Source organism: Myotis lucifugus, unplaced genomic scaffold, assembly GCF_000147115.1.
Source record: "Myotis lucifugus unplaced genomic scaffold, Myoluc2.0 scaffold_107, whole genome shotgun sequence".
Classification (NCBI taxonomy): Eukaryota; Metazoa; Chordata; class Mammalia; order Chiroptera; family Vespertilionidae; genus Myotis; species Myotis lucifugus.
Genome location: NW_005871155.1, coordinates 2,050,601 through 2,076,885, shown reverse-complemented (window position 1 = coordinate 2,076,885; position 26,285 = coordinate 2,050,601). Strand labels below are relative to the sequence as shown.

Genomic DNA, 26,285 nt, shown 5'->3' with positions numbered 1-26,285 from the left:
AGCTCTCTGTGCAATTAGAAGGGAGGATATCCATAAGGAAGACTGGGGGGAGGGGAGAGGAGTGGGTTCTTCCTGAGGAGTCTCCCGGCTGGCGGGGGGACTTCAGAAGGCCACTCCTGGCAGACCCTGAAATCCCACAGGATGCAGGGAGACTCATCAGGAAGAACCCAATCATCTCCAATGATTCAACCATCACAGTCCCTCTACCTCATGCTCACCAGATCCATCACTACCCACATCCCAAAACAATCACTCAGCTAAAGTTCAATCAATTTTAGTGATTACTGCTAGAGAGTTATTTGGTTATAGGAGGTAATAGTATGAATAAGAAACAGCATACTACAACAAAAACTGCCATATTCTTGCAGCATTTTAACATTCACATGTTTTCATAAGTGGACCAAATTTTATCTTCACCACACTGTGAACAATATAGACTAGGCCATTATTAGCTGCATTTTATAGATAAGAAAGCTGAGGGCAATGGCTTGCCCTTGATCACAAATGACTGAAAGTCCTAAGGCAGGGCATTCTCCATTCTAGTGTCCCATGTTCCAGATCAGGCATTGCCAGTTACTCACCAGTGACCTAACATATGTTCATTACCCTCTCTCAGCCTTGGTTCCTTTATTTAATAAATAAAGATACCAACAATGGCACCTATCTCAAAGGATTGTTGTGAGTTTAAAGGGAGTAAAGTCCATAAGGCACTGAACATAGTAATTGACAAAAGATAAGAGCTAAAAAATGATAATTATTAGTATTAGAACCCAAATTTAGATATGAAATATTAAGCATTGTATGCAAAGCCAAAATGACATTACTTTAGCAATTCTCAAGGGAACAGGACAATATTCTCCTTAGAGATAAAGTCATAAGACAAAATAATCCCATTAAAGAAATATAAAACATCTTCCTTTGAAACATTCTAATGGACTATTATTCAGCCTTAAAAAAAAAAAAAAAAGGTGGGGGGAATCTTGCCATTTGCAACAACATGGATGAACTGGAGGACATTATGCTAAGTGAAATAAGCTAGAGACAGAAAAACAAATACTGCATGAGCTCACTCATATGTGCAATCTAATATTGATTCACAGAAGCAAAAGGCAGAATGGTAGGTTGCCAGGGAGGAGAAAATGGGGAAGTATTGGTCAAAAGCTACAAAGTTTCAGTTACACAAGATGAATATGTTCTTGAGATCTAACACACAGCATGGTGACTACAGTTAACAATACTGTATTGTATACTTGAATTTGCTAAGAGGGTAGATCTTACCTATTGCCACAAAAAAAAAAAATCAAGGTGCCCGGCCAGCATGGCTCAGTGGTAGAGCATCAACCTATGAATCAGGAGGTCGCAGTTTGAGTCTCTGTCAGGTTACATGCCTGGGTTGCAGACTCAATCCCCAGTGTGGGGTGTGCAGGAGGCAGCCAATTGGTGATTCTCTCTCATCATTGATGTTTCTAGCTCTCTTTCCATCTCCTTTACTCTCTGAAATCAATAAAAATATTTTTTTAAAAATTAAGGTAACTATGTGAGGTGATGGATATGTTAATTAGCTTGAGTGTGCTAATTATTGCACTATATACATATATCTCAAAACATCAAGTCATACAACTTGAATATATACAATTCCTATTTGTCAATTATCCTATCTAATAAAAGAGAAACATGGTAATTAGCCGTACGGCCGCTACCCTTCCCATTGGCTAATCAGGGAGATATGCAAATTAACTGCCAACCAAGATGGCGGCCGGCAGCCAGGCAGCTGACGCGAACAGGGAGGCTTGCTTGCTTCAGTGACGGAGGAAGCCAACTTCCCCGCCTGCTTTGCCGGCCTCTCAGCTACACTCTAAGCAACATTGTAACAAATATAGAAGCTAAACAAAACCCCGGGCTTCAGCCAGCAGGACCGCAACATTGTTTCAAATACAGAAGGTAAACAAAGGCCATAAACCTGCTTTCAGCAGCGGAGGTCTCATAGCTGGAGCCGAGCCTCAGAGCTAAAGCTGGCCCAGAATAAAAAAAAAAAGGAAAAAAGGACAGGTTGGGAGCTTCAGTCACCTGCCAGCCTGAAAACGTCCCTCAGCCCCTCACCCAGGCTGGCCAGGCACCCCAGTGGGGACCCCCACCCTAAAGGGGGTGTGACCAGATGCAAACAGCCATCATCCCCTCACCCAGACTGGCCAGGCACCCAAGCGGGACCCCCACCCTGATCCAGGACACCCTTCAGGGCAAACCAGCCGGCCCCCACCCGTGCACCAGGCTTCTATCCTATATAGTAAAAGGGTAATATGCCTCTCAGCACCGGAATCAGCGGAGCCGAGAGGCCTCCCGGCACTGGGATCAGCGTGACAGGGGGCAGCGACCAAACCCCCTGATCGCCCTGCGCCTCTGTGTGTGACAGGGGGCGGGGGGCCACAACCTCCCTATCCACCCTGCTCTGTTCGTGACAGGGGGGAGCTCCTCAACCCCCTGATCGGCCCTGCTCTGTGTGTGACAGGGTGTGGCGCCCCAACCCCTCCCCATCGGCCCTGCCCTGAGTGTGACAGTGGCGGCGCCCCAACCCCCTAATCGGCCCTGCTCTGTGTGTGACAGGGGGCGGTGCCCCAACTCCCCAATCGGCCCTGCTCTGAGCCCGACCAGGGGCTGCACCTAGGGATTGGGCCTGCCCTCTGCCACCCGGGAGTAGGCCTAAGCCAGCAGGTCATTATCTCCCGAGCGGTCCCAGACTGTGAGAGGGCACAGGCTGGGCTGAGAGACCCCCTCTCCCCCCCCCCCCCGAGGGCACAAATTTTTGTGCACCGGGCCTCTAGTCTATATATATAAAAGCCAAGCAACCGGAATGACCAGAACTATGGGTCACTATGAGGCACACTGCAGCCAGCCAACTGGCCCTATGGAGGCGGGACCAGCCGGCCAACCTCCCAGGACCCCTTCCCCCCTCCCCCCGCCCTAGCGGGCTGGACCCTACCCATGCATGAATTTGTGCTGGAAGAAGAAAAAAGCATATTCTTTATACAATGACTTTCACCAGTAGACCTCGCATCTCTTCTCCTAAACTCCATTAATAATGAAGAATCTGGAAGGTGAAAAATTAAAACATTTTCCAAAATTTGATAGGAAGCCATTTGCCCAGCCATGTAAAACAAGACATTTACACACACACACACACACACACACACACATCAAGATCAAGATGTAAGCTTCATTTTATCTGTTTTGTTTGTTTGCTTTGTCCCCATTGCCGAGAACAGTTACTGTACATAACAAGTTCCCAAACAATATTTGTTGGATATTGAAAATATGGAGGACATGGGCATCTCAGTCCATTTCCAGATGTGTTCAAGTAGATTGTCCATTGAGTTATTTAACTTTGTGTTATTGGCCATTTAATCATTCACTTATTCAACACACACACCTATTAAGCACCTACTATGTGCCAGGCACTAGGCTGGGTGCTCAGCATAGAAATGATGCTTGAAATAGAATAAGCTCTCTTGCTTTAAGAGTTCACAGTCTGACGCATGGAGAGGAAGGAAAAAGCAATCACATCTTGCAGGTTGTGAAGGACAATGAACTTGCTGTCTCCCTTGTTCTTCTAGGCACTTTCATTGGGTTCCTTTCTCTGTATGAATTCTGAGGACATTGAAGTCAGTAACAAGCATTCTGTTGTGTAAGAAAAGAAGCAAGGGGGCATTTCGTTTTTATTTTCACTCTGATACACCCGTTTCTACACCTGTACGTTTTTTTTGGTTGGGCTGTTGCTGCTGTGACTAAACTGTAGTTGTTCTGTCCGGTGAAACAACCAGTAGCCAACCCGGTTCGGACATAATGGTGCCACGCTGGACTGGGCCTCCAACCACATTAGCCATAGGCCGCATTGTTGCTGCCGCTGCTGTTATTTTAATTATGATTGTACCTTAACCACCACCTTCCTTCCTCTGCCTCCCTTCAGCTGCAGTGATGTATGTTACTTTTTGGTAACTGGATTTCATTAACATTTATGAACTCTCATAAAGTAGTAGAAAAAGCAATTTGTGTGGAAGAATTTTCCACCTCATTAAACAGTGTTCTTTTGGGGGTCAAGCTGATATTTTTTTGTTGGATTTTTTATAGGTCCTTTGTCCTTCTCTGAGCCCTGGGGGATGAAAGGAGAGCGGTCCGCACTTGGCGGGGCTCGTGAGCCCTGTAGAGGGCGCTAGACCGAGCGCGGGCCTCTCCATAGCTTCCTCCAGGCTTTATCCGCCAACTTTCGGACTCCCCAAGTCTCGGGTATCCGCTCCGAGTTGCTCAGGCCTTCTCCCTCCTTGACCAAGTCTGCCTTAGCACCTGCGGACAGTGTCTCCTGGCTAAGGAGAGCGTGCGGCCGGTCCCCGGGTCTGCATGCAGCTCACACCTGGGGCCTTCTCCTAGGCGAGGGCACCCCCTGCGCCTGGGGAGGACGGTCCCTGGGTCGCCCTTCCACGCCCCCTTGGCGCGAGCGCACTGGCGCCCCCCATGAGCCCCGGCCTCTGAGGCAGACAGGCTCCAGCCCAGGGCGAAAGGCCTGGGGGAGGTGGGAGGAGAGACCTGAATGGCGAGGCCCGGCTCGGTCTTTTGAAGCTTAGTTGCATCTTCCAGCCACGTCTCCGGGCCCCAGCAGATAGGGATCGTTTTCACTTCGGGACCCAGCCACGGCGGCCTCCGTCTCGCTGCGGGCGACGCCTCTCTTCCTCCCCAGCCGCCTCCCAGATCCCGCATCCACCCTCCACCCTCCAGGCTTGGGCCCGGGACGAACCCGAGGACCCGCTGGAGCCCGTGACGAGGCCGAGGGGGAGCGACGCCGCAGAGCAGCCTCCCGGCTGTCCTAGGGCACTGGGGGGTGTGGCCGCGAGGGCGCTGGGCCCCGGTTAGAGACGCGCTCCGTCCCCAGCTGCCCAGCACCCCCTCCGGCTCCTGGGGAAGAAGGGAACGGTCCTGGGGGACTTGACACTTGGGGGAGTAAAGCCGAAACCCGAAGAGGCCACGGAAACCAGGTGGCAGGTGCTGGGGAACTAACATTAAGGACCGCCTTTCTCCATTCTGCATGTAAACCTGCAAAACTAGAGCTCAGCCCCGAGAACCTACCTTGGTTAGAAAACTAAACTTGACTCTCCAAGAAACCGGTCATTCGGTCCCTGTGATACGTCTTTCTGCCAGACAACTCCCACATCAGCCGCGTGTAAGGCAGGGACGCTAAGGCCTGCTAGCAGGTGGCCCGGCCGCGGAGAGGCGGTTCCCCGCGGGTGCGCACGGTCCCGGGCGCTTCCGATTTGCTGAGTCAGCGCGGGTGCCGCGGGCTCGGCGGTTCCCGACTCCACTGCGCTTCGCTGGCTGGTGTGTCGACTGGGTGGTGTAATTATTGTTTTGTTTTCTAATATGTAATTACTCTTTGTCGTCGCTACTATGAATCCGCCGAGCCTGACTGGAGCAGCAAGATGGATTCAAGTTTGGGGTTAGGATCCCGCGCGTGGGAAACAGTCGTCCCGCGCGCAGGACAGCAGCCCGCGTGTCTGTCTCCCCGCGGCCTCGCCAGGAAGAGGGCCTGCGGCTCCTTCGCTGACCAGAGGCCCCAGAGCCTGTTCCATTGCGGCAGACCCACCCTCAGCCATTGCTGGGGCTCGCTCTTCCCCTAGCATATTTGTAAAGAGGGTGGACGAGGGAGGGGGGAGGATGGAGTGGGGGAGAGATCCCTTCTTGTTTTCAAATGCTTCCTTCTAGTATTTAAAATGAGATACTGGAAGTTCCCTCCATTTCCTACTTGTTTTACCTCTCCCTGCTTTCGCAAATCCCCCCACCCCACCCCAAGGGGCCGCCTAGTTCCCACACGAGCCCCCTGCTCAGAGCCGGGCGCTCACAGTAGGATCTGCCCCCGACGGAGCGACCCGGCGGTGCCACACTTGGAGGCCCAGGCAGGGCCAGAACAAAGAACTGACGCCGCCAGCGGCCCCGGGGGTGGCGGAGCTCCCTGGGCCCCGCCCGCACAGGCCGACCCCGGGGCTGAGCTCCTCCGCGAAATCCGCCCCCCAACCCCCCACCTTCGCGGGCGGAAGTTCAGGACTGGGATGGGCACCCCGGGACCCTCCCTGCTGCAGCTCGCCCGGGCCGGCCCGCCGCCCCCTGAGGCCTGCGGGCATTGGAGCGGTCTGCGGAGGGACCGGCTGCCCGCGGCGGGGAGATGGGGTCCCTGGCCGAGGAAAGCGATCCATTTTCTCTAACCATTTGCCCGAGAGCTGTCAGGTTAGCGCTGCCTCCTCGGCCGCCTAGAGAAGGACGCGTTAACATTCTCCGCACGGGCGTCTCCCCAGACCCAAGTACCGCCCCGTGGCGTTCGCGGCGCCCACTGCCGGTCCCTAACCCCGGCCACCGTCTCCCGCTGAAATATGCACATCGCTCTTCAATAATTTAGACACCTGGGAGACTGGACACGTATCATTTTTTTTCCAAACACGGGAGCATCCGGGTTGCCATCAATCATGCTTTTGTTTTATGTGAGATGGGCTTTGTGTGTTTAGCTGCCCGGCTCCCTCCTATTTGCATGCGGCTATTTAATGGGCATTTATTTTGGCTTTGAAGATCTGCTCAAAAATCTAAACCCAGAAAAGGGGGAGGGCGCCCCCCTCGTGGTTCGGACGGGTTTGTGGGGGAGGGTGGGGCTTCCTTTGAGGAGTTGGGCCCCCCGGGTCTCGATTACAGATGAATTTTGATTCCGAGGTGGGACCCGTCATGGAACGGAAAGGATATGTTCTTTCTCCTAAATCTCAGGGTTTCTTTCTAGCAAACAATGCTCCAGTCAGTATTTGTGTATGAGACAAGTAATTGTGCTCCAAATGCTTAAATAAATCATTGATGGGTGAAATTACACATGCTCACTTAAAGTGTAATGTGATTAAGAGATTATGAGATTGAAGCTAATATCTTGTCTCCCAGCTCCTGGCCCCAAATCTTGACACCAGAAATTTATCAACAGCAACTGTCCTGAAATGTACAGATACAAAAGATTTCTATTGAAGACGAATCAAAGACAGCCTCTAAAAGACAAAAATGTGTATGTGTGTGTCTGTACTGTACTGGTCGCAATGTTATTATAAAAGAACATGAGAAGGGAAGAGAAAAAGACTGAGACGATAAGGAGAGGGTATTGGTTTTATCTTTTATTTTTTAAAAAGTCAGCGGCAAGGGGCGGGGGACCGTGGCGGGAGCTACGTCTGCGAGCTGATTACTCCGCGTCTGCAACCCGCTCCATTCCCCGCACCGTGGGTAAATCCTTTATCGGGGGAAGCCCCGGCCTCGCCCGCAGCCATCCTTCGCCTCGAGGCGCGCGCTGGGCCGGGGCGCGGGAGCCGCTCAGCGGCTCCGTAATGACCCGGGTTCGCCGCAGCTGCGCCCTGACCCTTTGTGATGGCGCCGATAGCGCTCGGATGAAATTATGTCCTTCCTCCGGGTGTGAAATTACCATGTTTATATTGAGCCAGACATAGCTTTACTTTTCTTTTTAGTCGTGAAATTTGTGATTCAGGCCAAATGTTTTGCGACAGAAGTTTGATTGGCATCACCCCCCCCCCTCTCCCCTCCAGTCCGCCCCCCTCCCCTCCCCGCGCTCCCCTTCCCCCCATGGCCCAGGCAGCTCTGGAAAGCTTTCTAGGTCTCGGTGCTGGAGAGCCCTCGGAGGGAGCAGAGCGAGCGGGCCTCTGAGGGTGCGAGCGCGCGTGTGTGCCAGTGCGCACGCGGGGTTTTCCTCCTCGGCAACTGTTGTCAAACAATGTAACAACCCCCGGCTCTGAATTACAGCCTTTCCCCCAGAATTCTTGATCAGTAAACCCTAAATCGTTTTCAAGACAAAGAAGCATCCATCAGCGACAAAGACAGATTTAACGTATTAAATCTTTATTGAAGTGAAGTCATTCTTATTGAAATGATGTATTGGGTGTGCAGAAAGATTGGGGGTTTTTTGTTGTTGTGTTTTACGATGCTTAAGATGGAGATGGTGGCGGAGAACCCGCGCTGCGCCTCGCCCTTATTGTTCTGAGCAGGGGGTGGATTACTGGGGCTCTGCCCAGGCTCCCGGGTCAGGGAACACGCCTTGGACTGCGAAGAGAGGCTGACCCCCTCCCTCCTGATGGCCCCCACTTTGATTTCCCGAAGAACAAGCGTCCCAGGCCTTCTCAGCAACTTCCCGCCTTAGTCTCTGCAGTAGGGAAACTGATGCGCAAGTAAGGCTACCCACCAAGTCGCGAAGTCAGCCACTCCGGGAGCCTAGAGAGAGAAAGGAACGCCCAGGTGTCTCCTGGTTTTCAGGAACAACATGAGTTCTCTTGATAGTTTAAAGAAAATCCTTGTGCCCAGGGTCTGAAGGAGAAGGGGAGCGTGTGTTTGCTCCCCGCCGTCTCCCCAATCCGCCTTCCTCCTGGCAGGACTGGAGGCAGGAGCTGACCGCCTTCAGGCTTGGGATGGGCTTTCAATGAAATTGGCCCTTCGGACCTCGAGTCCTGTCACCTTCGGGGAACCAGGACCAGAGGGGGTTCAGAGACGAGTTCTCAGTCCCAGGGAGAGGCTGCCCAGGGTTTTCAGCATCGCGTCTTAAAAGGCTCAAATTCTTATCTCCTCTGAATGGGGGGGGGGGGGGGGCGGTCTAAAACCCTCGGCTGCTTCCAAGAATGGCAGCCACACTTTAACAAGATGCATTTGTTTCTCCACCTTCAGACACACAGACATCCACACCGACTGAAAGTGAACTGTTGGAATCAATTTCCTTGGAATACTCAACTTTTTTTTTCTATCATATTTCAGCAATGGAACGCTCTAGCCAGTTGATTCAATTTAGTATTTGCATAACCAGGAGAAGAAGGTGGCTCTGCAGCCTCCATGAATAGGTCTCTTGTTTGTTGTGGGGTTGGACTTTTAAATTCGCAGTGGTGGAGGAGGGCAATGGGAAGGCACCTTCAGGGCTGGGTTGCTGCCCAGGAGTCAAAAACAGAGAAGTCGCTGCAGGGATGGTGACAGGGTATTGTTCCCTCACTCCTCCAGTTTCTTGCATCCATCCATAGCCTCTACTTTGGAATATTCACTAATTGGATCCTTCTTTCATTTGTTCCAGGCAGTCCTGCTTCTAAAGATAAATTCCTTTGGTAGATGGTTTGAATTCAGTGTCAGGAGAGATGGCAATGTTGTTTTATAGTCTGTACATAGGAAAGGAATGAGCTGATTTTCAGGGCAGTCTTCAGAAATAGAGCCAGTTTTAATAGGATCCCAACTAGTGCACTAATTAAATATTTCACAGCTCCCAAAGTTGACATGCTAACATTGGGATTTTTTTTCCCCACCAAATCATACAAATTGGCCTTCTGTAACCCCATCCCCCACTTCAACCATCCCTTCCCAGACCCACCCACACACATACACACTCCCTGCCACAAACTCCTACCGACCATTTTCTGAATGGCATTACAAAGAATTTTGTTAAAGAAAAGTCAGACTAATTGCTGCCAGAAGACCCCGTCTCTCAGAGAAGTCTGGTTTTCATAAGTCAGATTCAGTAAGGGTTGTGGTTAAATCTAAGCCTAGTGGAAGGTTCTTAAGGTTTTTCTCGGCAAAGGAGGAAAGTACAAAGCAACACTAAGTTCAGCCAAAATACTCGATGGGGAGGGAGGGAAGAAGATGCAGTAGAAGGGAAATGCAAGTCCTCTGAACTCTTGTTTCCTTCTTGATTCCTTTCCTTGGATTCCTCGATTCCTTCTCCAAACTTACACTCACTGAGAGACTTTTCCTAAGCAGCTCTGGCTTCACAGAGTCCCAGACCAGTAACTTGATTCTCTTGACCTGGCACTAACTTCCAAGGGCTGGGACTTATACTAGAGGGTATAGCAAGAGATTTTTTTAGCCCCAAGATTCTCTGAGGCAACTCCCTGCTCCAGCCTTCCCCTCAGACCTCCTGGTTGAGTTAGTGGCAAAAGTCCCCTTCACAAACGCACAGGTGGATTCGCCCCTTTCTAAGCCATGTCACTGCGGAACACAAGGCTTTCTGAGAGCTCGAAGGAGCAGTGCCCATGCAAGCTTCCCAGCCTTGTAACAGAGTTAGATATCAGTGGTCTGCGTTGAGTTTGGAGATATCAATATCTGTTTGAGTATTAATTTTAAAAAACCATCTAAGAATGGTCTCATTATTAATGGGCTAGTATAATTTTAGGCTTTCCTCTTCAATGCTTTCCTCTATTCTGTTGTTCCTGGAATGCCAAGGATGGTTAGAAGCCCCCTGGAATTCATCAACTCCTCACAATGGGTCTCCCCACCCCCACCTTGGGTCAGGCAGCTCAAGAAGCTGAGCCACCTGCTTATGTCTCCTGATGCCAGAGGAGAAACCGCTCAGTTCCCAGCCTTCCAACTTCATGGGTATCTTCAAGACCATTTTGGTTTGGTGCTATATCCTCAAGGTTAGGATTCATCGCTCCCATGCTCCCTGCTATTCCAGAAAACATTTTCCCTACTTGGAACCCATTATCTTGAGTCCTTCCATTCAACTGGCTATGGAGAGTGTGGGTGAGAAATAAGAGAATATTCCAGACTATGTTTATTGAGTGTGGTCTTTCCCACTAGAGGGTTCTCACAGTCCTTGCCATCCTGGTGTGTAGTATTTTAACTTCCTCCCAAGATGACTGAATTCTCACCCCGGTCTTACTGCAAGGATGAAAAAAGGATTGGAGATTTTACTGTGTCTTTCTTTTGCTCTATAATTACAAGAAAAGATCATAATATAAGCAAATGAATACAATTTCAAAATCACTCTCTCCTTCTCTTGACAATCCCCTGATGAGGTTTAGGTTTTAGAGGATTTCATCCATTCTTTACTGTTTCATGATCATAACAAAGTACCTTCTTGTTCTCAAGCTATAAAGCTCATATGTGTCTCATTTTCCAGTTTCCAGGATGAGTCAAGGCAGCCTTCTTCCAAAATTCCTACCACTTCTGATCCCACAACCTGAACATTTTAGAAGACTAAGGCAGCCCATATCCAATCACCTGTTAAAACTGTGGTTGAAGAAAATCTGGCTTAAATACCTGGACCTCAACTTTAACAGCAAACTTGGCTCATCTACTTGCTTAATCCAGGAGACCTCAACAATTTCATCTGACTCTGGTAGTGGACCAAGGATGGTGGGATTGGCATTGAAGGGCCCATGTGAGTGGGAGGAATTTATCAAGCACTTCTAATCTGCCTTAGCATGGACATCTAACGGATAAGGGGAAATGCCAAAATGCCCCATGGAGTTTCGTGCCATAAAGGCCTACTGTATTCTAAGGCTGTAGAACAAGTGCCATTTATGTTGACTTTCTCCTCCTTGATCATCATGAAATAAATGATTGCAGAAGGAAAACTACCTAAGTCCCTAAGATCAGTCTTAATCTGAGGTGATTTGAGATTTGAAGAAAATTCTGACGTTCTCATTTTATAAACAAGCAGCAAAGCTATGTTCCTATAATAGAACTATAATCTCTTCTGTTTGTATTTACACAATAATTGCTCCATCTTTTGCATTTGGCTTCATTACTTTTTTCTACCACATCAAAAATATTTTTTGTATCAGCTCCTAAGGGATTTTCCAGAGTTTGTCTTTCACTCTGACAGTCCTCCTTTTCTGCTCCTAATCAATAAAAGCCTTTTCTCCTGCAGCTAGGAATCCAGTCAAAATATTACATCGGGAGTGTGCAAGACTTCCATATTTACCAAGGGATTGTTATCATAAGGCAGAGATCTTCAGATTCAACTTTTATTTATGCCAGTCACAGGCATATGGGAATCAATGTTGGGGATTTTTCCGTCAGAGCTTTTTGCTAGACTACCAATGCTCTCCTTTCCACAGGATCCTTCCCTGTTCTCTGCCCATTGCGCTGAGCTTGTTTCTGCCTGCTTTTTTATCCCACCGGACTGCCCAAACACTCACAGAGGCAGTCGATTCTGTAATTTCAAAGGAAAAAAAAAATAACTGAGATGAAACATGTTTTCTCTTTAAGGGTGACCTTTGACCTTTCCTTTCCATACACCTGACCACCTGACACCAAAGGCTTTAGAGAAAGACTTGCTGGAGATGGGATGCGAATGTTGTTTCTCTCTCTTTCCTCTCTCTCTCTTTCTCCCTCTCTTTCTCCCCCCCCCCCCCCCCACCCCTTCTCAGAGGCTGAACTGAATGAAAAGTTGTTGCAATAATCGCAGCTCCCTGCTCCGCCAGGGCTGAGGGAGGCGGGCGGGCGGCGGAACATGGAGGGTGTTTTTGTTAAATGCTCCCGTCGTTTGGCAAGGGCTGGGACTTGATAAAAGGAGGCCGTTTTCTGAAAAGATTTGATTGAAATGGCGTGTGCCTGGGCTGATGGGAGCCAGCAAGGGACAAAGCGCCGCGAATCCATGGACACTCGAGCAATTATGCCTCCACGCTGAAGGTGGATTAGCGCGCTGGAAAGAAGCATATGTTTGGCCCGGGGCGACACTTCCCCCCGGCTGAGCTTAGAGAAAGGGAGCGCGGAGAGGGGCTGGACCCGGAATATCAACTATCTGCGAAGCCCCCCTCCCCGCCCGGCCCAGCCCCCAGTCTCCCCGCCCCCGCCGCAAAGTCGGAGGGTCATTTTTACAAAAGGAGGGGCAGGGGGGGAGGGGAAGCCCCGAGGGCAAAATGGCCCTGGGACTGGTCAGGGGAGCTACCCAAGGCTTGCAGCTCCTGTCATCCTAATGGGGATCCCTGCTTGGGTCACATAAATGCCCACCCCCCCCCCCCAGACTTGCCCACTGCTAAGGTAGTTCAGTCCTGGATGCTTGCTCACACGGGAAAGGTCAACCAAATTGTTGCAGTAAAACAAGGTGTTAATGACTTTTCAAAGACTGGAGTGGCTGATGGTCAATGTTGCGGTGAGCAGGCGGAGCTGGGCAGCTGCGCGGGTTCCCGCCGCGCCTGGGGTCTAGCTGAGGGGCAGGCCCGGCCTTGGGAGAGGTGTCCCGCGGTCAGACGCTGGGTGAAATGGGTGAGGGGTGGAAGCTCAGGGAGGCCTGGTGGGATTGAATGGGTGCGCGTCCGGATTGAAGCCCGGTGCGGCTCTACCTACTTAGACCCCCGGGCCAGGGATGCTGAAACTTCGTGCAGCATCGGAAGCCTTGGAGCCAGGGAGTTTCACGGATCCTGCCTCCAGTCGTTAATTAAAGCGCCATTTCCGTGAAAAGGGCCCTTAAAACTCTGACCTGGAGCCTGCCGGCTCCCGCTCACTGCACCGGCAAGCGCGCAGGGAGGCTGCAGGGCAGGCAAGTCCCAAACCTCTTTCTCAGGGATTTACTGCAGTTTAATTGGGTCAAACCCGGACACGAGCGTCGATGGCCGCCGCCCAGGCCTCCCACACCTTCCCCGGCTGCCCTCTGGGCTCCTGCACCCCCCACCCCCACGCCCGCCTCCATCCAACCCCAAGCTCAAACCTCCTGTCCCCTTTCCCCTTCACCGCGCCCGCCTCCCTCCTCCCACGCCAGGCCGTCAGAATCAAGTTGCGAATTGCTTCCAATCCAAAGGGGTGCACGGGAGATTTTTTCGGAGCATTTAGCTGGGGCCGTGCCTGTCTGCCCGCCGGGTGGGGGTGGGCCGAACCCCACGCAGTGAGGGGTGTGGACCGCGCCGCCTCCTCCCAGGCGGGGGTCCTGGTTCCCCGAGCTGAGATCAGGCGCTGGGACCGGGTCCATGCTGTGGACAAAGGCTCAGAGCAGACTTGGGGACTCCAGAAAAGACAGGGGGACCCTGAAATAGGATTTGGTAGCTGACAAAGCAGAATTCGATCCTAGCATGAACTCATTGCCTCAGGAAAAGAAATAATCTTTTAAGCTATATTAGCTAAATTTAGTTTAACCAAACATTTCAAATGTAAATATACACGCATATATGTGTATATTTCCCCGGGGTAGGCTGGACTTTAAAAGGGTGATGAGTGGTAACAACTCAGGAGAGCTCAGAGAGGCGTGTGCCCAGGCCTAACAGGGACTCTCCTTTTTCACTTATAAAAGCCGAGCGCTGTGATGGAGGACAATCATCGAACAGTGGTTAGATTAGACCATGAGACTAGACCATGAGACTCTACCTTCAGTTTAAGGGCTTTTGTTTGGGGTTGTTATTGGAAGTTAGTGGCTATAATATTTATTTCCTCAGTAAAATCACATGTGGTGAAAACTAGAATGAAACTGGGCCAGTTTTTAAAAATCCATGCCTTGCTGTTGAAAATATTCCTACCCCTAAATGGACCTTAGTATAGAAAGTCAAAATAGTCGTAGGAAGTTTGCCCTAAGATGTCAGACCTGTTCTTGTGTTAAAAAGGAGACTGAGAGGAAAGGAAGGTCAGATGGAGAGAGAGCAGGGAAGGAGGAGGGAGGGAGGACGGAAGGAAAGAAAGAAGAGAAATTCCTCCTGTACGTTTTCTCAGTTATCCACTGAGAGGTCATCTCCCTGAGCTTCCTTTGGCTCTAACAGGTTTCTCCAGCCATATGCTCTGTTGCTCTTTCGTTAAGAAAGAAATCTCTCTGTGAAATCAAAGTTAGTGCTGCACTTTTTGGGGTATCGAAAACGAAAAAGAAAGACAGTTTACACATGAACAATACTTAACAGTTATAAGGCCCCAGGTTCAGCCTAAAATCTCTTGTATTCCCTCTTTTCCTTTTTTCAATCATTATCCTAAGGAACAGAATCTTATTTTTCAAAACACAAAAACTCCCATAAACATGCATTCCACAGTTTCCCATCTCAACATTCTCTTCCCACTCTGATGGCAACCATGCTGCCCTCCGTGGGAAACACCAGCTACTTCTTTGGATGGAGACTTCACTTATGTTCATGTTTTGATTGAGAATGTTTTTTGTTGTTGTTTTGTTTTGTTTTGTTTTTATCTATGTCCACATGGGCAAACATGAGTTTGGGCTACTCCTTTCATAGATGGAAATCAATGTCTTGTCCAATCACATAACTGCTCTCTGTTTATAACTACTCCACCTTGGACTAATTCATCCCTGCCTTCAGGAAAACAGTTGAGTAACTCTGATCATTAATGGGGTCTTTAGTTCTAACTCCTGGTTAACTTGCAAATAATGTTTTTAAAGACAAGCTGCTGAGAGGAACCCGTAATAAGTCAAAGTTTTTCAGTTTCTCTCCCACGGTGTATCACAAGGACAGTATCATTAAGAGTAGTAAGAACAACAGGAAGCTGAGAATGGCATACCTGTGCAGCAACCAACATAAAAAAAGAATTGTTCATTGAAATCACAAGGAAAAATATCCCTAAGCATCCTACGAGGTGATGCAAAGGTGTGAGAACTGCAGTTACCTGCTGTGTTCTGTGGTTTTATTCTTCTGAGATGGGTGGTTGGGTGATATTTGGAGTTGAATTGGGTTTGTCTGTGGTGTGTGAGGTTTTTTGCCTTCTTCCGCTTCTCTTCTTGCATTTTAGGTTTTTTGTTGTTTTTTTTACCACATAGCACAAAGCAATAGGGAAAGACGGATGTGTTTCTTCAAATGCCCAACTTGGATCATCAAGCCAATTAAAGGACAAATGTTAGTACTCTTGCCTCAGGATCGGTGCCATCTCTGCACCTGTAACTCAGAGAATGAAAATACTGTTATTTATGTTGTACTTTCTGCCTCTTGAATCTCTAGTGAGTTGACCTGATTTTTATAGCCCTTTTACCCAAGCAATGACGATCCTTCCCCTCACTTCATCCCCCCACCCCCTCCACCCCATAACTGAGTGGCTTAGGAGGAGATCTGTAACTGGGATGAAGCAGCTGTTGGCTTCATGCCGTCCTCTAACTTGATTATTCTTTGGACACGTTAGGCAAGCATTAGTGATTGATAATGACGCTAATTAACCCCTTTCCTTTCCAAACAGTAAACTGCTGCCAGCAGGATGCTACAAACAATAAATATAAAACACTGCATACATCAATATCTGTTTAAAGCACAACTTCATTTGGGCACATTTAACCATACTGCTTTCAGTTAACAATTCACTATTTATTCAAGCACTTCTCCAAAAGCCAGAGGGGCGGGGGAGACAGAGGAAGAGAGGGGGTTAAGAAAAGGGGCCTGCGGCTTTAAAATGTTGTCATACCTGTCAGCTGCAGCCAAGTTAAGCTCTAATGGAAACCATGCGTAATTTTTTTAAAATTTCAGGTCAATACTTTTTAAAAACTTAATTAATCCAGCTCTGTTCTTAACCTATTTAAAGTTAACGCAAGGATGATGACCACATGATTTTTTTCTTTGTGGGGGAAAACAGCTCTCCTGCCTGGCATGGAATTATTATGAATTTACTTTTGATCGAGAAAGGAATGGCAAATATCGTTTCATAAAGAGTGGTGAAATTTAGATTTTAAGCAGGAGTTGGGGGGAACCAGGGCAAATTTGATCTGATTGTGCAGTCTAACATAATCTGAGTTGTAAAGAAATGTACATTAAATTTGGAATTTTGATAAATGAATATTCCTAGCAAGTGAATAAAATGTATTCAATTAACTAAAACCCTGTGCACTTCTGAACTGAAGTGGAATCGACTGTAATTGATTTATTTGAAACCAGAGGTTAAGGACTGAATTAGCTAAGTACAACTGGGTATTTCAAGCCACTGACTTCTCAAATGTCAAATCCCTTCTATTTTAAATATTATTTCAGCTGCGGGGCATTGCAGTCCTGATGGTAGTTCCATCAAGAACTCAAATTATATTAATATTCGATTTTGGGGAGGAATGGGTTGGATAGTGATTTTCAAAGGCTGTTGGAGAATAGAAGAGGTAATGAAGGAGCATTGTGTTTCCATAAAAACTGGGTGTGGTAATTAGCATAGCCTAGCAAGCATTTTTATAATTCAACTAGGTATCCTCATTTGACTTAATTCAAAGATAATCACTGCTGTTAGTATATAAATATGTGACCTGTCCAATAATCACCATGTGTTTTAGAAAATACACATTGGTTACAACAGAGAAAGCCAAAATCCATATAGCCTTTGGTTAGTCCCATAAAAATTATTTTTAATAACAACCCTCTAATCTTCCCACCCCTTAAAAATATATATAACTTCTTTTTAATGTTTGTTAAAGAAAAAGAAGTGACAATATCATGATCCTCAAAATGTCCAATTACAGAATAAAAGTAACTAATTCTGTGCCTTTAGAAACCATTGTTTATTATGACCTTGTAATGTTCTAACCCACTATTTCCTTTCTGTCTTTCTCAGGATGCAAGGATTATATTGGGTTCAGGTTTTTCCAACATAACAAGCATCTGTAAATCCAGATATGAATGAATGGTATTTAATAAGATTGTTTTCGTTTTAAAATGAGTATTTATGTGTCGTTGGAGAAAGAGCAGCAATGTATGGCTGTTTATGAATGCTATTGTGCCTGAGGTTAGGATCCCCCCACACAATCTGAGATGCAGCCAAGAAAAACAGCCCTGATAGACAATGCTTCACTTCACCTGCTATGATGCTGTGTGCATTTCATTTCTGTCAAGAGTATGTACAGTTAGGGTTCATTCGCCTCATTATTTTGTTACATCTACGTTACAGTTAACCAGTCTCTCTAGGAAATAATAAATAACCGCTTTAAAAAACAATTGCTGCCTTGTGTTCTGAGGATACACTCTCCATTTGAATTAAAAAAAAAAACTCCACCATTATTATGAATTCTCTGGCTTTGGGAAATAGAATTTAGACTCCACCACCTCTCATTCGTCTGTCAGGATTGATTTTACACTGCCTTCCATAAGGAGATTAGAAAGCAAAAGGCTGCAAAATGGACCCTGCCTAATGCTTTGCTTCCCTAGTCCTTCGGAATGCCAAACCAGATGAACAAATGCTAAATCTCCTCCAGTGTGTAGGAGATTAAACCTACACCTAGATACTTTTTCTATGACTTTTCCTAGAAACCTTCCCGTTATCTACCTCCATTTTCTTCTGAAAAATCATTAAAAACCCTCCTCACTTCCAAAGCAGACTTTCCAAATCAGTTTTAAAAGCTCTGGATTCACCATTTTTATGCACAGGAAGTCCTTCCTCTGTAAGAGCTGAGCACACAGAGTCCTGTTATTGTAGAAGACAGACAGGAGAAGGCTGCAGAGGCCCTCCCCCATCCTCCCCCATCCTCCCCCCCCTACCTCTGAGAACATTTTCTATTTCGAAAAGGTTCTAAGAGGAGCCCTGTGGTGATGGAAAGGGGTGGGTCGGCTTTTAGGGGCAGGCAGAAATGATTCTGGATATCAACATAATTTCCCACTCCCCTCTGCTCCCACAAGAGCTACTAAGAACAGCATAGGAGGAAATTCATCTCTAAATAAAATATTAAAATAAATGGGAGACAGTTTGCCATCTCTTTCTCTGCCCCGCGTTCATTTCTGCCACTATTCCTTTCTCCTCCCAGAAAACTAGAGCTAGTTTTAGCTTATTTACATGTCTTAGCCTCTGAGAAGCCTGAGCTAGCAAGAGAAGGTTGAAGTGGTAGTTCCTTTGTGCTAATGAACTAACAATTTAAACTTCAGTAATTTTTGAGACAGACTCCAAAGTAGTTAGGGGGTGGGGGGTGGGAGGGCAGGTGCCTTCTATTCTCCATCTTCCTTGCCATCCTTAATGTTTGGTTCTGAAGATTTTATATTTTGGTTTCCAAAACACAAATAAAAACCTAAAGGATCAACATAAATAAAACTTTATTTTTAATAATAAAATTAATGTTTCTAGTAAGGAAAAGATAGTGTGTCATTCCTTTAGCAGTACAAACAATCTTTTATCCAAAACAATACATTGGGTTTTATTGTGTCATTTGTCTGGATACAGACTCAGTGGAATATCTAAATGATACCCTGCTCTGAACTCCAAGTTGAAAGTAAGTTTTTATTATACTTGAGGGAAACAATGGGTTCAGCTGCTTATTGCAAGGAGCAATTGCCAAGGGAGAGTTAAACTCAATTACTGTAACCATACTGAATAAAAAATACTGCCAAGAACAAAAATACGCCTGGGTAAAGACAGCCACTGAATAAAAAAAAATCGACATAAAGCGTATCAAATATTTATTTATCTGGGCAACAAAGGACTATGATACATTGACAGGCATGGAAACTACTGCCGGCACAACTCAATACAATACAACTAGAACTGTTTCCAAAATGGCCAGTGAAAATACAGAATGCCAGGTGGTCCCACATGTTTGAAGTTCTCTGAACAAAAAGAGAGAAAGAGAGGAAAAAATATCCCTAACCCTTGGTTTAAAGACAATACTCGTTTATTGCTCAAATGATGCTTTTGAGGGAGGATGGTGGAATGAAATTAACTTTTTCCCCTCCCCCTAATACACAGAAGGGTTATGAAACCACTCAAGTTTAAAAATCTTTCCCAGGTTCCAATATCAATTTTTCTTTCCGTTCAATGAAAAGCTAAATGTAATTCTAATTGTATATAAAATTTTACTTTACTTGCTTTTTATTTGTTCAGCTGTTTCATTGTCATCTTTAACATGCTAAATTCATGAATCCCAGAGGAAAAAGGAATCCCCCCAAACCTTGAATTTCTAAATAAGTACCATGAACCACATGAAGAACTAATAGGGAAGATTCAAAACCCACTAAACAAGAGGTAAACGAGATCACCAGATAAATAAAAAAAAAAGGCTTAAAACAGACTCACCATATTTACACTTCCCATTAAATTACACATAAATAAATATATACAGAGACATGAACACTGATTCCCTTATATAACTGAATCGTGTTGCCAGAGAAAGTTCAAGTTGGTCGCTTTACCTTGAAGAGGAAAAACGTCTACAACTGAGACATGACATGGAACTTCGTGTATTTGTGTTCAAGTTTATTCACAATACTGATAAAAATGTCATTATCCTTTTGCCTTTTTAAAGTATGGCTACAATCTGAACCGATGTATGTAAGAGAAGGTGGTGATTCAGTCCCATGAAGCTCATATAATTTTTTTTTAATTTTTGCGTTCTTTTTTTTAGAAAAAAAAAGTTTTAAGTTTTTGTTGTTGTTGCCATTGTTGCTGTGTGGGGGTTTTTATTTATTTAAAAAAAAAAAGTTCACAAACTCCGACAGAACTTTTCTTTGCTGGCTTCACGGCCTGTTCTGTTCTTAGGCTCCACATGAGGGCAGTGGGTCGATGCTGATGGGGAAGTTGAGGCAGGGCCTGAGTCAGCAGGGGCTGCCCCGCTGACAGTGCAGAGCAGTCCCCAGACTCCCAGACGGGAGGACTGGAGGCGGCAGCGGCGGCGGCGGCGGCGGCGGCGGCAGCAGCAGCAGCAGCAGCAGCAGCAGCAGTAGCAGCAGTGGGGGGTTGCTGATCCCGGAGCTGTCACCTGCCGGGGGAGGTTGGTGCGGGGAAGACAGAGTGGGTGGGCGCTTGGGGGAGGGGCTGGCGAGGCATGGGAGGGGCTGGGCGGGAGGAGAGCCTCACTTTCTGTGTTTCTCCTCTTTGTCACTGCTTTTGGCGCTGTTGTCCGTGTGGCTGTTGGGGTTGTTGCTGAGGTACATTTTGTCCATGGCCTTGAGGGCCTCGGTGAGATAGTTCTGCAGGGCCGTGACCGCGGCGCACACCGCCGGGCTGCCGAAGCCGTGGGAGATGAGGTTGAAGTGGGTCAAGCAGCTCTGGATGCCGGGCTCCAGGATGGGGTTGGGCCGCGAGTTCCCCAGAGGAGATCGGTCCTGAGCCAGCAGGTCGGTGAACTCTTTGCAGATCTGTCTGCAGCACAAGAGAGAGAGGGAGACATGAAACTCCTCTGGGGCAGCACCAGCAGCAAAGATAACCTTTCTCCCTACGCTTAGCTCCAGCAGGATCCAGGCAGGATCCAGCAGACACTGACCTGACCCAAGACCCCAGCCCTAGAGACAGACCTGCAGGGGCCACGTGCTGGAAGACCCGGCAGTGTCCACTAACACAGCGCTGCTCCTTCTTTAAATATTTCACTAATGTGTTCAGTTTCTGCCTCTGTCTCTCTCCCCCTCCTCCCCCAGCCGCCTCTCAGCTATACCAAACTTCTAACCCCTCCTCTCTTGCTCACACCAAACATCCTAGTCACTGGAAAACATTTCACACATGAGAAGAGAACAAAGGACAGTAAGAGGGACAAGGAGTCAAACACAAGTCTCTCTTCAATAGCCAACAGCATGCGGCCATCAGCTGTCCTGTTGAAAATATTATAGAGACCCTCTTCTCTGATCTTCTAGAGAGACCTCAGCAGCAGTCTGTGGGGTGAAGTCTCCACTCATTCACCTTCTAATCAGTTGCATGTGAACAGAAAGGCAAAACTTTTCTTGGGATTATTCTGCCTTAAAAAAAAAAGGCATGAAAACCCCATTACTTGGGGATATTCAGAGTGGTTTGGAGAAGAAGAAAGGGTCATTTCAGTTTCCCATTCCATGTCTTTCCCCATACATCAAAATAAAATAAAACTCTCTAGGGAAATTGTGAACATGGGCATGCTTCGAACCTAAGGAAAGAGAAAAAGTCGAAATACAGGAAGATGAGGCCTGCGCACTGGAAGCCCTGTCTCTGAATGTGGGAAACAAGGATGAGCTGGGCCTTGGGGATGGAGGTCGGGTGGGGGTAGGAAGAAGGGAGAAGGGGGAGCACTAGCAGGCTGCCTTCCCCAAGACTGATGATGTCCCCAGGCCAAGCACTGTGCTGCCTGAGGCCGCAGCCTCTGCCCTCTGGTTCCATGCCTTCCTGTGACATGGACTTTGATAATTAAAGGCTTCCAAACAAGCCTTTTAATGTCCAGAAAACATATCAAGACAGTCATTTTCTTTTCACATACCACCTGGAGAAGCCTATTCAACCCAAGCACCCATGGGAATATAACTTGGGGCCATTTTGAAACCTACTTGATATCTTGCCTGTGGGCTAAAACTTGTGGTGTGTGTGTCACTTTCCAGGAGAAAGGAAGCAAGAAATGGGATGGGGATTAGGGTTGAAACTAGGACAACTTCTGGTTTGCACATTTTGCAGGCCACTACTTAATCCTTGCCTTTGGATTAACAACTAAGGGTTTACATTGATAGAAGACAAAAACTGACTTGGGCAAGAAAAAGAAACCGATATAGACAAGCCTATTTACTCCTTTGATGACTTGATTCTGGTCGTTCTGAAACAACATAGTCACAAACCCACGCTCAACTTCTATCGAATCCCTACAATCCCCCACCCCACCCCCACACACATTAATTGTTTGTGATGGGAAGGTGAGGCAGAAAAGATGGAAATACACAGAACAATTCTACTTGTATCTCCCCTTTAAAATAGATTATGATTTATCAGATTGTGTTTATCAATATTTACAACAACAAAGCTGACTAACACAAAAGGAAAAGAGAAAAGTGAGAGCAAATTTGATTTTTGTTTCTCTTCACAATGAAACCCTGAAGAGGTAAGCGCCTTACTTTGTAGCCAGGAGCATGTTTTTTCTTGTCACTTGCTCATTGGGATCGGAATGTTGTCGGTTGAGAAATTCAGCTACTGCTTTGGCAGGAAATTCGGTTTCACACACGTACCCAAAGTCCCTGGCTAGGTGGACGGCTTCTCCTGGCAAGAGGTGAGAGGAGGGAGGCGAGTGCAAGAGAATGTAGAGTTGGGATCAAAACTTCCTCCCAACTCCCTTATTTTCTTAAACCAGATGTTGAAGGAAACACAAAATACTTGTTTTCTCATTTCAGGCATTTTATTTCCTTCTCGGTAGATTCTGGTGGATGTAGTTATCAGGAAAAATGGCCACTTACCCTAGAAGGCCAAGATGATTTGAAAATGTAAATCTCATCCACTACCCCCATTCTCATCCCCACCCTGACAACATTTTCCCAACTTCTCTTTTAAAATGTTTCTTGTATTCCAACCTCACACCTATCAACGCATTCATAAATGGTATGCATAATTACTCCTTGAGCTTTTCTGCAAGGTAACAACTAAGGGTTTACATTTTAACTTGATCGCATATAATTATCTGTTCATCCAAACCGATTAACCAAGAGGATTTGAGGGTCACTCCACTGAGTCTGTCTGTGTTGTTGATTTTCAAATCTTTGGTTTTAATTTCCTGAACCAGTTGGTTTTTACTGCAGGGCTTCCTGCCATTAGCTCCAGCTCCGGAAGAACGCATGCGCCAATTAGAGCATCAAAGCCCTCTCCGCAGAGCTTGTTTCCATAAAATGGAGCGGATCACAAACAATAACAGTTCTCCAGAAACTGCCTCCCTGCTACAGGACTCAACCCCAAAACCCACACATACTCTCCCACTACACCCGAACTCAAAACTACTTTTTTTTTTTTTTTTGCATATAGGTCTTTTGGAGTATGGATAGAGCATTTTCTATGTATTGGTATTATTTTTAATATAATGAATATAATGCTACTGTAGATAGTTTCTGGCACTGAACAAATGCTTATTATTTAACAGTTATATTATTGTCATCTTTGACACCATTATCAAATTGTTCATAAGGTTCCTCCTCAAATTTACCGTTTTAAGCATTTTTAGTTATTTACAAAGCTAGAAGTTGAATGCAACTGTATTACACCTCCTCAAATAGAAAATGTAAATAAGATAAAAGGCCTTCTGTAAATATAAATGGCAGTTTTGAAATCTGCCTGATAATTTAAGTGCCTTTTTCCCTATAGCCATAAGGCATTTCCAGCAGAACACAAAGGAAAATGCAAGAGAGCTATATATTTATTCCAACACACTCAACTTAAGCCAATTTAGTATCAGAAAAACTTAACAGGAATCTAGAGGAAGCAGGAATCTGAGAAGATCCTGGTGAGGGTGCATCTAGAGCAGGGAGTGAGGACAGGGTTGGCTTTTGTTTTTGAGGGGTTTGGAAGCATGCATGTGTGTGTTGTGTGTGTGTGCGCGTGCATGCGTGCGTGTGTGCTTAAAACTGCCAGGAGGAACTTTTTGCAATGCTCATCTTTCTTTTTTCTTTTTATATCCAAACAATTCAAAGTCTAAAATCACTCACTTTTCTTCCCCTCCAAGTAAAGAAGCACAATTAAAGGAGAGATAAGGGAGCATATGTTTGGAAAACAAAAACTGAAAGGGTATATAACCCTGAGCTTTCAGGATGGTCTTAAATCAGGATGCAGGTCAAAGATTCCCAAATTAATTCAGGAAGTAATGGTCACGCATTTCTCAAATGCAGATGTCAGAATACCTTAAGTGATTTACTGCTGAGCTCTATAAGGGAGACAGGAACTTGGAGAATATGCAGTTCTTAAATTTTCACATTGTTTAGGTCAGAATTGGGCTAGGGAGGTGTAATTTTGTGGCAGAGGGGAAGAGGAAAGGAGGATAGGAATAAATGCAAATAGTTTTTTGACATGCAAGAATTTCATTCACTTCCTGCTTCGTTCTCTGGAAAAAAAATGAAACTGCCCAATTGACACAAAATACAACCAAACATCTGGCCACTAAGTACTACCCATTTCCCCAGGAGAAACTTCCCTCTTGTTAGCAAGTAGATTCGCTTACCCTCCACTAGTGATGTGAGCAGGGTGACATTGGCAGCTTTGCGTCTCCCTGCTGGCAGATTTAATCCTATTTTGTCCAGCTTTTCTCTTAAAGATCTTCCTCCATTTTTAGACTTCGCCCTGTTTCGAAAATATAGGAAAGGGATTTAGAAAACATTGGGTTGCTCTGCATCATATTATAGTAATTTTGACAGCTTCCTAAAATTAAGAATCACAGCCCCGAGATATTTAAGGGAGGGAAATCTAGGGAGAAATGGTACAGAAACATCATAGGAGACAAATGCTTGTTAAACTGTAAAGCATCGTCTGTCTTCAGTTATTATTGCAATTACTGTGGCAGGTTGGAAGGTTTTGAGTTCCCAACTCTCTAAAGAACCACAAACAAAAACAGCTCTCACCTCTAGGGTGTAAGGTACTTTTTAGTTCAACCGGTCACTGTATATTTTCCCTGTTGTTACAATCACATACATCCCAGTGGGGTCTTTAAATTGTCTGTGTAAGATCTGCTGTTAGGTTGTTCAGAGTAACCAAAGTTATCATCACTCTCACGTTTCTTGCTCTGGCTTTAGCCCCAACGGGGAATTCATTTCACCAACTGTTTACATGCCATGTCACCAGCCTAACTGGAAATGTCAAAAGCTGCTATCGGCCTTTAAAATTTTCACTGATTTTGAGACAATGGAGGCGGTTCTAAATAGATGTCTAAATAGACTTCCATAATCAGAAAGTGGTTAAGATAAATTGTTTAAATAAAACAGCAAATTAATTAATTTCAGATTTTATTCCCTACTCAAGTGCTCTTTAATTGTGTGGATTAGATTATACTCCCCTAGGTAAACAGTCTCCAATATTGGGGGTGGGGGGAGGGGAGGAAAAGGCAGAGGGCGGACTCAGATCTGTGACAGTGAGAGATTACAAAGGGACAGCCAAGTGACTGTGAAGGAGGAAGAAAAGATTAAAATAGCTGATGTCAAAACCTTCCAGGAATGGTTTTATAGGCTTTGTATGGGATATACCTACCAGAGCAGAACCAAAAGTCTCATAGGTAGGTAAATGAATATCAAAAGGATAAAGTTTTGGTCTACTTTCTTATTTAAAAAAAGGGGGGGGGGGAGAGAAAGTATTTGTCTGGGAAAGCTCAACACAAGACCCTCGGTTGGGTGGAGCCCTAGGAGGAAGAAGCCCACAGGAGGGAGAAACCTGCCCTGAGGGAAGATGCTCCACCTCGCTGCCGCTTATGAAATCTTATCTACGAAATGAATCATTCCGACCTCGCGGGGGTGAGGCCACGTATGTAACATGTATTCGTCGGTAGTGACGGCACCTAATGCACTTAAACGTGCCTTGCATGCTGCCTGGCACACATCGGGGCCGCCATACATCGCGACCATGAATGCAAGTGCCTTGGGCGCGGGGAGTCACCTTCTGTCCGAGGTGGTAATGACCGGCGGGCATGGCGAGCTGACTCAAGAGAAAGCAACTGTCTTCCACTTAAAACTCTATTCTAGGAACGACGGGTTACCCGTCGGAGACCCTACACGGAGGTAAAGAAAAGCGAGGCGCCCGAGAGGAAGTTCTCCAGGGCCAGCAAGGTGTGAGCAAGGAGGTAAAAGGCAGCGGCACGGCGCCCCGCGGCTGCCGCAGCCGGGACTGAGCTCACGGCGGAGCGAGCTGCGCGTGCGCGCCGGGCGGAGAGCGGGAGGAGCCGGAGGGCCCGGCGAGCGCGCGGCCGCCAC

General features: G+C 46.6%; 1 protein-coding gene and 1 long non-coding RNA gene across 10 annotated transcripts in view; both read right to left on the bottom strand.

Moving 5' to 3' along the window:
- Positions 1–9,429: 9,429 nt before the first annotated feature.
- On the bottom strand, positions 9,430–15,617 carry LOC111826871. Its single transcript, XR_002830309.1, has 3 exons — positions 15,358–15,617; positions 11,747–11,977; positions 9,430–10,748 (listed from the first exon to the last, which is right to left on the bottom strand). It is a non-coding gene; the product is annotated as an uncharacterized LOC111826871 (long non-coding RNA).
- A 3,460-nt stretch (positions 15,618–19,077) lies between these two features.
- TFAP2A (transcription factor AP-2 alpha) overlaps positions 19,078–26,285 on the bottom strand; it is a 22,637-nt gene continuing 15,429 nt past the window's right edge. For all 9 annotated transcript variants that reach the window (XM_023757405.1, XM_023757401.1, XM_006092936.3 and 6 more), the window contains 3 exons: positions 24,551–24,669; positions 22,470–22,611; positions 19,078–20,772 (listed from right to left, as the gene is read on the bottom strand). In XM_023757405.1, the coding sequence (XP_023613173.1) occupies positions 20,484–20,772; positions 22,470–22,611; positions 24,551–24,669 (550 nt within the window). In that variant the 3' untranslated portion in view covers positions 19,078–20,483. The remainder of the gene's footprint in view (positions 20,773–22,469; positions 22,612–24,550; positions 24,670–26,285) is intronic.